General features: G+C 27.5%; 1 protein-coding gene across 1 annotated transcript in view; it reads right to left on the reverse strand.

Moving 5' to 3' along the window:
- LOC113367621 (L-galactose dehydrogenase-like) overlaps positions 1-10,737 on the reverse strand; it is a 12,631-nt gene extending 1,894 nt beyond the window's left edge. The window contains exons 1-7 of the mRNA XM_026609211.1: positions 10,725-10,737; positions 10,328-10,494; positions 8,579-8,696; positions 8,355-8,516; positions 5,938-6,183; positions 1,712-1,843; positions 1,251-1,432 (exon numbers count right to left, since the gene is read on the reverse strand). Of these exons, the coding sequence (XP_026464996.1) occupies positions 1,251-1,432; positions 1,712-1,843; positions 5,938-6,183; positions 8,355-8,516; positions 8,579-8,696; positions 10,328-10,485 (998 nt within the window). The 5' untranslated portion in view covers positions 10,486-10,494; positions 10,725-10,737. The remainder of the gene's footprint in view (positions 1-1,250; positions 1,433-1,711; positions 1,844-5,937; positions 6,184-8,354; positions 8,517-8,578; positions 8,697-10,327; positions 10,495-10,724) is intronic.
- Positions 10,738-14,157: the final 3,420 nt, after the last annotated feature.

Genomic DNA, 14,157 nt, shown 5'->3' on the forward strand with positions numbered 1-14,157 from the left:
TTTTTTTTAACAAAATTTAATTGGCAATCTGAAAAACCTATTTGAAAAATAATATATTTTGTTACTCTAGATTTAGAGTATAAATTTAATTAATTATGATCATACATATAAAATTAACAATATTTATTATTCTTACCTCTTATGTTTTCTCGGCGTTTTAATTTATTTTGAATCGTTTATGACCAAATTTGGTAAAAGTGTGAGCCAAATTGTGAAATTTCGTTGACTTTTTCGACTTTTTGAAAACCTTCTTGATGTACTTAATATACAATCATTTTTAGATTAAAATAAAACTTGAAGAATAACATTTAAAAAAAAAATTAAAACATGATTGGTCTATAAAATTTATAACACTTAAGCTTTTTGAATTACAATTTTGTTATACAATTTCACAGATTCAATTTATATCCAAGCATAAATAAATATACAAGATTCAATAATAAAATAATTCATAATTTCTTACTAAAGAAACTTACTTTTAAAAAATTTAAATCTGTGGAATTAAATGTTTTGATATCATTAATAAAAAAATATATAGCAAGTTATTTTCTTTTATAAAATAATTATTTTTAAATGAAAGCCAAATACGTATTAGTTAAATTTGTCCAGGCCCTTTTCAGCTTCAATGCCTTCCCAATGCTTTTTGGTAATTTTGCTGAAAAATCTGTAATTATTTTAAAAAATTATTAACAAATTCGGACACCCTTCATATTTTCACCATCTTATATTAAAATCTAGAATAGAATAGAAAATGCATCAATTCCAAAAAATCGTGCATCATTTCGACAAGATACTTCAGCATAAAAAATTAAGTTTTTCTCAACAAATAATATCATAAATGTTAATAATAAAATCAAATGCATATATTAATATAATAAATGAGTTTTACGATAATTAATTCTTCAAAAATAAATCTTATGCATGAACTAAAATTGTACTTTAGTTTTGTGCCATTTTTTTAAATTTGTTGATCAATTGTTGAATTTACCAAAATTTGTTCTGCTGTAAGTTGAATTCAGTTGAAATATTTCTCAAAAATTATGTTCTCAATAAATGCTCAGTTAATAGAAAAATTTCATACCTATATTTTAAAAATACACATTTTTTGTATAAATTAAATTTATAAGACTTGTTTCCCTGGTAAAATTTTAAAGGTCGTCTACTTTATCAATATTTTCTATTGATAAACTTGCTGAAGCATCGAAATTAAACAAAATATGGACAGATTTCAAAGGATTTTTTTTTCATACCTTTCTTTGATTTCTTCCAAAATTTCAGAATCTTTTTTACTACATCCTTCCTGGACAACTTTTAAATTATCATACAACAAAGTCCGGGTATTCATACCGACTAAATGAGTAGCAATTTCTAGTTTTTGAGAAGAAGTCACTGCATGTAACATAGCTAGTCTTCCTAATTCACAATTATTTTTCTAAAAAAAAGTCAAATATTTTTTTTAATTACAATATTTGTTACAACTTAAATAATTTAACATCTAGTAACAATAATGAAGAATAATATAAATATAAATAAAAAAGAGTACAAAGGATAGTATTTACAATAAAATGATATCCGTAGTATGATGATTTAATATAAAAACAAATAATAATAATAATAAAATTAATAAATAAAATAAAAGACATCAAAAATAAAATATAATAATATAATTTTGTCATATTTTAAGTCATAATGTAAAATTTTTATTTTTTACCTCGCAATATTCGGCAGCTTCCTTGCAAATTTTTTTGGTGTCTTCTTGAGCTGGATGCCAAGAAGGAGGTCCTTTGTTTGTTAAAAGACCCATACTGGGTGCAGAGGCACATACTATACCAATATCATATTTCTAGAAAAAACATAAAATACACCAAATAGTGATATACTAAATAAAATAAAATATACCGAAAACCACCGGTGGTAGTTTTCAAGAGACTCGAAAAAATAATTGTAGTATAATGAACCAAAGTTCTTAAAATTGATAGTCAATGGAATAAATTTTTTATAATCAATACTTAAGACCATGAATAATAGACAAAATAGATTACAACATTAGACTGTTTGTTTTAACTTTTTGAGTTTATGGATAAGGTTTCTTAAATCGTACCCCCAAAGGAAAGAATGCTTTACTTTTTAGTGCAATTAAATTGAAAGAAGATCTGTGGCGTTTACTGTATCTTTATTTGATTGGCTTGTGATTTATAATTACGGATTTATTCATTAATTAATTTTCACGGTTCTCAAAAATGTGCTTTTGTTACAATATCATATTTCTAAAAAGAAAACATAAGTAATATACTTTATAAAAAAAATATACCGAAAATTATCGGTAGTAGTTTTGAAGGAACTCAAAAAAATAATTGTAGTATAATGAACCAAAATTCTTAAAATTGATAGTCAATGGAATAAATTTTTTATAATCAATACTTAAGACCATGAATAATTGACAAAATAGATTACAACATTAGCCTGTTTGTTTTAACTTTTTGAGTTTAATAATGGTTTCTTAAGTCGTACCCCCTAATGAAACAATGCTTCACTATTTAGTGCAATTAAATTAGAAGACTAGTGGACCGCATGGCATCGTGCCTTAAGGCAAATTGCTGGAACTTCCCGTACCGTGATTAAAATTAGAGGAATGAAAATAATCAATAATTGTTTTAAATAATTTAAAATAGATTATTTATTATAAATACATACTGTAAATTTATATGTGCTTATTGGGCGACAAGCGTATTCTACAAACAACTTATGTATATGCTTTCAAGAAATTTCCTTAAATTTTTTTAAATTCGTTTTTTTTTTGATAGTTTTGAAATTTAAAAAAAAAATCGATTTTTCAAAATTTTTTGAGAATTCGGAAATTTCTGAAAATGCCCGATTTTTTTTGAAAATTTCGAAATATTCTCAAATTGTTATAAGAAATCGTTTTTTTTTAAATTTTAATATTTTTCAATTTATTCGAAATTTAGATATTTTTTTCAAAATGAAGAAAAATTTCAAAAATTTGAGTTTTCTGAAAATTTAATTTTTTTTTTTTGAAAAGCGTGATTTTTTTATTGTTTTTATTTTTTATTTATTTAAAACTGCTTGACCATTTTTACACCCTTTGCGCTCCATACCCGCGGAACGGCAGGATGTGCTTTTTGCAAAAACGCCTCGCTATCGAATACCGAATGTTTGTTCAATAATACAAATCGATTACTCCATACTGTCGAAAATGTCGAGGTCATTTGTTTGAACCATATACATAAACTTCAAAATTAAAAATCTTGGTACGGAACAAAAAAATTATTGAGAGTCCATAACCGTTAGACCTGCCTTTCCAGTTCTTTTAACAGTTGTTCGTTTAATCAATACAAATAAAATATTGTTTGAATTATTAAAATCGGACGCTCCGATCTCTAAAAAACTGAGTTACCGTTTTCGGCACTTTTTGCCCCGTATCTTTGGAACGGCTAGACCTGCATTCGCCAAAAACTAATCAACACGTCTCCTTATCAATACGAATCGAATGTTTCTTGAATTATTTAAATCGGTTGATCCGTGTTCCCGAAATCGTCGACGAAAATTTGTATCCGAACACACACACACACACACACATACATCCATTTTTTCTAAGGTATGCCAAAATGTTCAGAAGGTTTTCAAACGTAAAGATATATAAAAATTTTCATTTTCGATTTTTTTGCGATTACTATAACTTATACTATGGGAGGTTAAAAATTTGTGGCGTTTACTGTATCTTTATTTAATTGGCTCATAATTTATAATTACGGATTTTTTCATTAAAATGAGTGTTTTTATGTTCTTCAAAAATGCACTTTCATTACAATTAAGACAAAATTTGAGGTGCACAACTAGTGTAACCGCCTACAAAAAGGTGATTTCTGGGAATTTATAGTAAAAAATCTACTTTATCAATCATTCCAAAATTTCAGGAATATATTTATACATGTTTTAAGAATACATAGTAAAATTTTTGAAGAAAAAAATTAAATATTTTTTAAGTTATCGTCGATCTCCAACGGCGCGACAAAAAAAGGCCCTTCAGGGCTGCAGTGATTCCGGCCTTCTACGTGGATGAAATTTAAAGTAAAAACTTCTTGTTAAACTAGATAATATTGTCTGTAAAATGAACTGCGATAAAGAAAGAAATCAAAAATTGACAAAATGACGGCGTTTTTTTAAAAAAAAAGTCGAATTTTACCCAAAATTTTGGTCGTTTTTGGACTGCCAAAATTCGATTTTAGATCCGAACAGAAAATCGATAGTTTATTTTACGGAGAACTATATATAGAACATGTAACAAAAAAAAAATGTTAGTGATCGGATCATTTGTTTTTGAGTAATCGCTGCAGCAAATTCGGAAAATGCTGTTTCGAGAAAAACGCGTTTAAAGATAAAATGATCGTTATACTATATACTATATATATACTCTTTAAATGGCTGTGACTCAAAAACCATTTAAGATATCGATTTAAAATTGTGGTATGTTATTTTTAAAGGTATAACCTATCGAAATATGAAAAAATTGAAAATTCAATTTTTTAAAAATTTCACACTAGTTGTGCCCCTTAAGGTAGTCGCCTCAATTGTACCTACTACAAAAAAAGATGTATCTCAAACACAGCAATCAAAGTATATATATATATTATATAATTTACCTAAAAATATGATTAATATTCATTCAATCTACATTTCTATTATTTATCATCATAAAAATTACATATTTATTTTGTTTATTTATTTGTTAGTGTTTCTTGCTAATAAATTCTGCAATGCGGTGAAAGGCAAAATATTAAAACTCCAAAACAGCATTCTTCTAATCTAGTTTTTGGAATATTTATTTGGCGCCAGTATTTGCAAATGTTTATTAGTGTTGCTAATTTTTTTTTAATAATTTAACATATTTACAAAATTTTATGCGTAAATGACGCGTGTAACAAAGGTGAATTGCCTTTTTAACATTTGTACTTAGAAATGCGTATCGAAAACTAGATTTTTTAGTTAGAATATATTAATTAATATTATTTTGTCCATTTCATGATTTTCGTTAGAATGTATATTTTAGGAGATATTTGCAAAAAAACGAAGAAAAACGCCAAAAATATATGAACCTTTAGTGGCCAGTAACTTGAAAAGTATTAGTTTTTTTGAAAAACTATAAAAGACATTTTTTTCTTATAATTAGTTGTTCTTTCCGAAGTTATTTTGAAAAAATGTAATTACACAATTGAGAATGGGTGTCTTCCCCCCAGGGGGTGATGGCGCAACCCGAATTGTTTTCACTTTTGAACTTGAGGGTAAGATAAACATGTTATATAAGCTAAACAAGCGAGCATGTATGGGGGAAACGCTCTCAGAGTGCGCGTGGGCTCCTGATACTTGAAAAAATCGAAATAATTCGCGAAGTCCCAAATGCGTATGTATAAATTTATTTACCAGTCATTGAAGTTATTCAATTCTATTGAATTTTAAAACTTCAATTTATAAGCGCTTAAAGATTTCACGAGTAAAAATGCCCAAAAAATGGACGAAAAATTTGTTAGTTTTTTTAAATTTTCACAGACTTCCCGGGCACGTAGAAGCTTCAATTAAACGTCAGGTGAATTGTCTTGTGGGCTAGAATAACGCGAAAAAAACTGCATTTTAATATTCTCAACGGTTGCCGAATAAATAAGAAAAAACTAAAATCATACCATGACCCATAATATTGTAAAGTATTTATTCAATTTATAATATTTTAGAAAATGTAACCCTTTTGTTGCGCGCGTCGTCTATAGACCACATATGCAATATCGAAAATAATTCGGATTTGAATTTTAATTCTGGCTATTCATATATATATATATAATATATATATATATATAAATATATATATATATAAATATATATATATATATATATATATATATATATATATAAATTTCTAACTATTACCTTTAACGTGGGCATAACTTCCAACAAAGAATCGTCGACCAATGTGAATCTACAATATGTCAAAATCATTTCCAAAGGTTTTCCCAATTCGGAGGCACCTCGTACCAAATTCAAAAGAGGTGCCAGGGCGTAGCCAGTGGCGCCCAAATGTTTGGCACGACCCCCTTTTATGGCGTAGTCGAAAAGGGTTGGTAACGTCTCGTTTAGCAAATAATTGGTTGATGGTGCAAATTCTATATCATGAATCTAGAAGTAAAAAATCAGTATTAAGAATTTTTAACTTCCCGTAGGGTAGTTATAGTAATCAGCCTAAAATCGAAATTGAAAATTTTTCATTTTGCATTGCATTTCTCGACGTTTTGAAGGTTTTTGAACGTTTTGGCATACTTCAGAAAAAATGGATGTGTGTGTGTGCGTGTGTGTTTTGTATGTCAGCATTTTTTCGTTCACGATTTGAATGGTTCAAAAAACATTCGATTTCTATTAATAGGGAGGTGTGCTAATTAGTTTTTGCCAAAGGCAGGTCCAGCCGTTACGGAGATATGGAGCAAAGAGTGCAGAAAATAGAAATCGAGTTTTTGAGAAAACGGAGCATCCGATTTGTATGATCCGAAAAGCATTCAGTTCGTAATGACGGGGAAAAGTGGTTATTAGTTTTTGGCAAAAGTAGGCCCAGCGGTTTCGGAGATACAAAGCTAAATGTTAAAAAATAGCAGTTTTTGAGAGAACAAAGCGTCCCATTTAAATGATTCAAATAACTTTCTGCATGTTTCAACAAAATAATTGCTTTTGGAAAAAAATTTGTTTCTAATTTTTTTTTCAAAAAATATTTTTGTAATTTTAGATCAAAAATTCAAAAAATTACTCAGGCTAAGCACAGTCTAAGCGCCACTCTGGTGCAAATATTTACCCAAGTGCATTTAGACTGTTTATGTATACTGGAGCACATTTCCAATTTTGTGAAAATTGTTGAAAAATGTGAAAATGCCGCCAAGCTAAGCACAGTATAAGTAAAAATGTCGCACAGAATTATTTGCAAATGCGTTTAGACTGTGACTGTACTTTTTCAATTTTGTGTAAATTAGGCAACTATTTTTTTTTTTTTTTTGAAATTGAATTTGAAATGAAATGACAATTGTTAATGTTCTGGAGATAAATTAGAAGTAATAATGCGCCAATCCCCGATGAATATTATATTTTTCAAATTTTTGTATATTATAAGTCAGTACAATATCTTTTTTCATTTTTTCCTTTAATTTTTTTAAAAATCCACTGATCAACATTTATTGACACGTTATGCATTTTTCAAACACTTCAATTAAAAGTAGTATTGGTTGGCGCTTATTTAAATAATTAAATCATCAAAAAATTAATATATTGCATATTTAAAAATCATCATTGAAAATATTTCAAATTTGAAAATCATTCTTACACATCATATAGCAAGAATCTGTGCTGATAAAAATTAACAAAAAAAGATCGATTTACATAGCAATGCAATTTTGCAGTCGAATTAATAAATTCTTTATAACCAAACAGATTTTTTTGCTTTTGCATACGACAAAAAAATGTGATATCAATTACTCTAAATTGTTGTAATTACTTGTAACATATAGTATTATTAAGAAGATTACATTATCACAGAATACAACATATTAATAATAGTAAGATCTATGAATATTCATTTCGTGATTTGCAAAAATTGTTACAGATGTTGAATTATTAATCATATTAGTCATTCATGCCACGAGTATTGAGAAAAAACTAATAATTATTCTTAATTAGAGAGAAAAATAATAATTAGGTTTTATTTATACTAAATATTATGATTTCATCAATGATCTCTGATCAGAATTTTATTTCCATACAAATCGATAATTATAAATTAATTTTGAAGTCACAAGGTTTATAAATAATTAAAAATAATTAAATTTAAACTTTTAACAAAAGTTTAATAAAACTAAAAAACTGTGAGTTGTCTGAAAATTTTGTAGATTTTCTAAAAATGTTACAGATTTTATAAATATGGTGTTAATTATCTGAAAATATTGTATATTTTCTAAAAAAGTTAAAATGATGTGAATTTTCTAAAATATGTTGCAATTTGTCTCAAAATGTTGGAATTTGTCTGTTATAAGTTGCTTTAAAATATTGTCTGAGAATGTTGTAAATTATCTGAAAATGTTTTTACAAAATGTTATGAATTATTTGAAAATTTTATAAATTGTCTGAAAATAGAAGATTGATTTGAAACATTTTAAATCATATGAACAAGTAAAGTTTTTGAAAATGTAGTGAATTGTCTAAAAAAGTCTGAAAGATTACAGTGCAAAATTTGAATTTATTATGTATCATGATATTAGAAGATATTAGGATTTTTTTTATATATTTTAAGGATTTAAAATATATTGTTATACCTGTATTATATCCACATAATCGACTCCCAAAAGTTTCAAACTGGTATCGATACTAGTCCTTGTCTTTTCTGGTGAAAAATCGAACATTTTGGCAGGATCCAATTCGTAACGGCCGATTTTAGTTGCTATATAATAGGCTTTTCTAGGAATTCCTTTCAATGCCTTAAAATACATATAAAAATTTATAGATACTCACAAAAAATTTATAATTAATATTTGGTTACCTTGCCAATAATTTCTTCGGATTTACCTTGGCCGTACCATGGTGCAGTGTCTATGTAGTTGATGCCTTTTCTAATACCTTCTCTGATAGTTTCAATAGCCTCACTTTCATCGTAATCTCTAAAATAACTAGGTGTAAGTGGTATTTTTCCTTAAAGCAGATTGCATGAACTTCCCGATATAAATAATCGGCTTAAATAATAAGAATTCAAAATAACTATTTATATAAAAACGCATGTTTTTTTTTAAAACCGAATTGATTTTATTAAAAACTAAAGTGACTTATAATATTTATAATTATCCTAATAGTAGTGCTCATTTGACTCGAACTTCAATGAATTTTTATTATTCAACTGTTCATATATTATTTCAAAATGTTTGTGTAGGCACTGAAATCTATCGTCGAATTAAATTTCATCAAAACAAAATTTCAACGTAGATATCTTTTGAACAGTTTTTAAATTTCCAAAACCGGTTCCGGATTTTTGCGAAAACATGGACGAACATTCAGGCACTTTTGAGCTAATTTTAAAGAAACGCTTATCCTTTCATCTTGCAAAATTGATCAATGATTTTCTGAACTGAGTTTCATCAAATGGTTTTAACATCGGCAAATCGGCCGAATTTTCTGGCAAAAACAAAAATTTCATCTTCGAGAAGTTAAAAATTAAAATGTGCTGACTTAAAATGATACATTACATTCAGTCAATTGTATTAAAATATATATATCTTTATGTTTCAAAAGAACATTTTGGCATACCTTAGAAAAATGTGATGTGCGTTGTATGTATGTGCGGACATAATTTATTGTTGACGTTTTGGAGAGCACGGATCAACCGATTTTTATATTTATGTTATGAGTAAATCTACTCATATTCTAATATGTTTCAAAGAATATATGTTATATTTTACCTTCCCTTCAGACATATATTTCCTATAGACACAAACAAAGTGTGATCACATTATTAAAATCTCTATAAAATATCTGATAATGTGATTGACCGACACATTTTTTTAAATTATTTTTATTGAGAGTCCATAACCGCTGGACCTGCCTTTCCAAAAATATAATCAGTTTTTCATCTTGTCAATACAAGTAAAATGTTTTTTGAATTATTAAAATCGGACGTTCCGTTCTCCTAAAAACTGAGTTACCATTTTTCGCACTTTTTGTCCCGTATCTTCGGAACGGCTAGACCTGCCTTTGTCAAAAACTAATCAGCACGTCTCCTTATCAATACGAATCGAATGTTTTCTGAATTATCCCTTTCATTTTTTCTAAGATATGCCAAAATTTTTAAAAATCTTTGAAACGTGAAGATATATATAAATTTTCATTTTCGATTTTTTTGCGATTACTATAACTTACCATACGGGATGTTAATTGTTAAATGTCATTTGACGGCTAAAAATGAACATTAGACATATGTACATCGTATTATCAGATATTATATGAAGATTATAAAAATAAGTACAAATTTTGTGTACATTTAAATGGGTTCCGTACCAACGTTTACACGTTAGACGACTACACGGCGCTTATGCGCTTTGATATTTCGACTCCAAATCACCTAAGCAACGTGATTGCTTTAACAAATGTTCAGAATTTTCAAAAAAAAAATCCAATTTTTTAAAAATGTAAATTTTTTACAAAAATTTCAAAATTTCTCAAAAATCCAATTATTTCAAAGTTTAGCAAAGTTTTTTTTTTAATTTAGTTTTTTTATGCACTACTAGTCTTTATTTATTACCCGTATAAAGCTGCACCGCCAAATGCACCGCCACCTAATGACAATTCCGACAAATAGAGTTCCGTTCGTCCCAACCGTTTGTAACGCATCTTCTTTACCGATTCCAAGTCATGGAAACCTTCGACATATGTAGCCGGCAATTCTGTCAATTCCATCATAATATTCACCTAAAAAAATGAAAATACTTGAACATACATATAAATTACCGTGGATGATGTCGGGAATTCAAAAGTTAATATAAAACAAAATGGGTAATATTTAGTTCTTTTCAGATACAGAAGAATTATTCTATATCCCACTTGTTTAATAATATCATAGAATTTCACTTTTTTAGTTCCAGTTAAATAAAATTAAATTAGTACGTGTGCATATCAATATAATGTATATAAATATATACCTTTTATTTGCGGCTTAAATGCAGTCACTGACAAGTATTTTTTCGGAGACAATAACAAGACTGATAATATAAAATCTGTGATTCTTTGAAATTGTACTGTGAAATTGACATATAAGATTATTTTATCACAAGATATTCAGGCGCATTTGCAGACCACATTTTTGTGATTTAATTCGGTTAGAGCACGAGCAACCTTTCTAATACAAGGGCCACATTTAAATTTTAAAATTTTTTACTAAAAATTTCCGAAGCTCGATACATTATAATATGAAAATATAAAATTTAAAAAAGGTTAATACAAATTTCATAAATTAATGCAACAAAAAAACATACATTATATATAATAATTTATTGATCAGAGAGAGTTGATAAAATGAATAAAACTCTATTTTAGAAATGCTTGGAGGGTCACTGAAAATTATTTAAAGGGACTAATTGTAAGAGTCGTTAGAGCATAGATATCCAAACTTTTCTATACTAAAAGTTTCTATGCATGTTTTTTGTTTGCGATGATGCCCTAAATATCTGGTAATAATTTTTTGTAATGTTCTACTTCTACTCAAAAATCGTATTAAAAACACATGTTGAGTTTATACATTTATTAAGTTAATTTAAAATAACAACTAGTGGTGTATGGCATCGTGCCTTGAGTCAAATTGCTGGAACTTCCCGTACCGTAACGAAATGTTCGAGGAATACTGAATGTTTTCAAATAGATTATTAAAAATATTGTAACATTGTCTAATATTTATAAGAATTATATAAACTGAATTGTTTAAAGTATACTAGAACTATAGTCAGAATTAAAAGTAAAATCTGAATTATTTTCGATATACAAAAAAAATTTTTTCCAAAGAAAAAGGTGGAAAAAAAATTTTTTTTTTCAAAATCAATTACTTTGTTAAGACAAGCAGAAAGTTCTTTGAATCATGAATCGGACGCTTAGTTCTCTCAAAAACTGCCATTTTTTACACATTTAGCTCCGTATCTTCAAAATGCTGGGCCTGCCTTTGCGAAAAACTGATAACCCCTTTTCCCAATCATTGCTAATTGAATGTTTTTTAGATCGGATGCTCCGTTCTCTCAAAAACTCGATTTCTATTTTCTGCACTCTTTGCTCTTTGTCTCCGTAACTGCAGGACCTGCCTTTGCCAAAAACTAATCAGCTCATCTCCCTATCATTAGGAATCGAATGTTTTTTGAACCATTCAAATCGCTTGATCCATGCGCCCGAAAACGTGACTGTAAAATTGTATCTATACATATATACACACGCACACACACACACGTCCATTTTTTCTGAGGTATGCCAAAATGTTCAGAAACCTTCAAAACTTTGAGAAATGTAAAAATTTTGAATTTCGATTTTCGGCCCATTACAATAACTTACACTACGGGAAGTTAATAACAAAAAAAGTGAGCAATATGTAAATGTTATTAATTTAATCATCATTATATCGTGGACGCCCACATTTTCATTTCGTAGTATTTTTAATTTTTTTTACTACGGCAAATCACTTTGTGAATAAATATTTTTTATGAAATTTTAACAATTAGCAAAATTTATGTTACCAATTATATTAAATTTTATGTTACTGAATTTTTGGATCCCATACTAATATTGGGAATTCTTAAAATTCTCTTTTCAAAACAATAGATTTTTGGAATATTTTTGAAACTTGGAAGGAAAGCTAATTATTTAGTTTTATTTATTTATTTATTAACCTTCCCGAAGGACTGGTTTATGTTCTTATTTTAATTCATAAGTCTCAGAGTAGCTCCAGAAGGAAACATATTTGCTCATTATCAATTGACATTTCTATACTGGAAACCAACTCGCTAATAATTCAGGCTTTCAATACTAATTCCATGTCAGGTTTTCAATATTGAAACCTAAGACAACAAGTTTATAACGCTTTTGGTCTAAAAGTTATAATTAAACCTCCAAGTGCTGCCTTTATAATCGAAAAAAAATTCTATATTTGGTACAAAAATTAGATACTTGGACCATAGATAAATAAGCATTTAATAAGACTTAGGCTAAAACTTAAAGATTAGGAAATTGCATCTTTCATTATTTTTCAGAAAAATTTAATATTTCTGGAGAGTTCTAGAATGTATCAAATAATACAAACATATATATATATATATATATATATATATATATATATATATATATATATATGATTTGCGTATTTTGTACTCTTCTCATCGTCGCCTCGAAGTCATAAGCCACGAGAGGTCACTTTCTGCAAAACAAAATTGTGGGGATTTGCCCATATAATATAACACAAGAATAATAAAGTTAAAGGATTCGCCGAAAGCAAACAAAAACGACAAAGTATGCAAAATTTAGATGGGACTCTTTGCTAACATAGTTACTCGTTGAAATAAAAAACTAAATTTAACTAATTTTATTGAAGAAAATTCTGAAACGGTACTTGATACTACTTACTTGATTGTAATATTAAAGCTATATTTTTTCATTGTTTAGATTGTTCGTTAAATTTAAGAACTGAATAAACATTAATTAAGAAATTCAGCTGGCACACTTAATCGAAAATATTCACAGTTCTTGATATTTCTTGATTTTTATATCGGGTCATGTGTGAGGAAATATCATTAATTTAATCGATATAAATATGAAATTAGTTAGTTTGCCAATGCTGCCACTAATATTATTAAAATACAGTAAAAATTTATTATACAGTACGTGTATTTTTCTGCTGATATAGTAATTCATTGATACATTAGTTTTAAGAAATTTAATGAAATATTAAGCAAAAGATAAATTGCAGTGACTGTGATTGTTGCTATATTGGGAAAAATTACCAAAATGTCTATTAGATATTAATAGTTCCAATAACACTAAATAATTCAAAACTGTGTTTTTTAAACAAATTTCCTATTTTTAACACAAAACATTCGACCATTCTTATTTGAAAAAAAATGTTGACATTATAAGATTTGCAGAATCTGCTTTTATGTTTTACGTGTGAAAAAAAAAGTTTTTTTTTTAATTGAGTCCTTCCTGGTATACACAAGTTATAAATCAGGACGCTTTTTGGAACAAATTATATATTATTATTTTTATTTGTTGAGTATAATTTTGACCGATTCTTCATTATTTCATACGATGATGTGTTGTGATGCAAGCGCGTGCAGTTATGCAAGTTTCAGACGGTTTCTTTACATTTCTAGGAAGTGCATATACACCATGAAAACAAAATATTTTTAAAAATGCCACGTTATGATAAATGGAGAAGATAAAAATTATATTTTGACTCTAATACAGAGGATACAAAAATTCTTAACCAGAACTTGACCAGTCCTAGTATAGATAGGCAACTTGAACGGTTTTCCTGTCTCTATGTAATGAATTTACTATAATTTTTTCATAATGCTTATGAATTTTTTTATTAGTACAATTTTG

Source organism: Ctenocephalides felis, unplaced genomic scaffold, assembly GCF_003426905.1.
Source record: "Ctenocephalides felis isolate EL2017-DRISC unplaced genomic scaffold, ASM342690v1 CF-g0.4_SCAFFOLD_01170, whole genome shotgun sequence".
NCBI classification, from domain to species: Eukaryota; Metazoa; Arthropoda; class Insecta; order Siphonaptera; family Pulicidae; genus Ctenocephalides; species Ctenocephalides felis.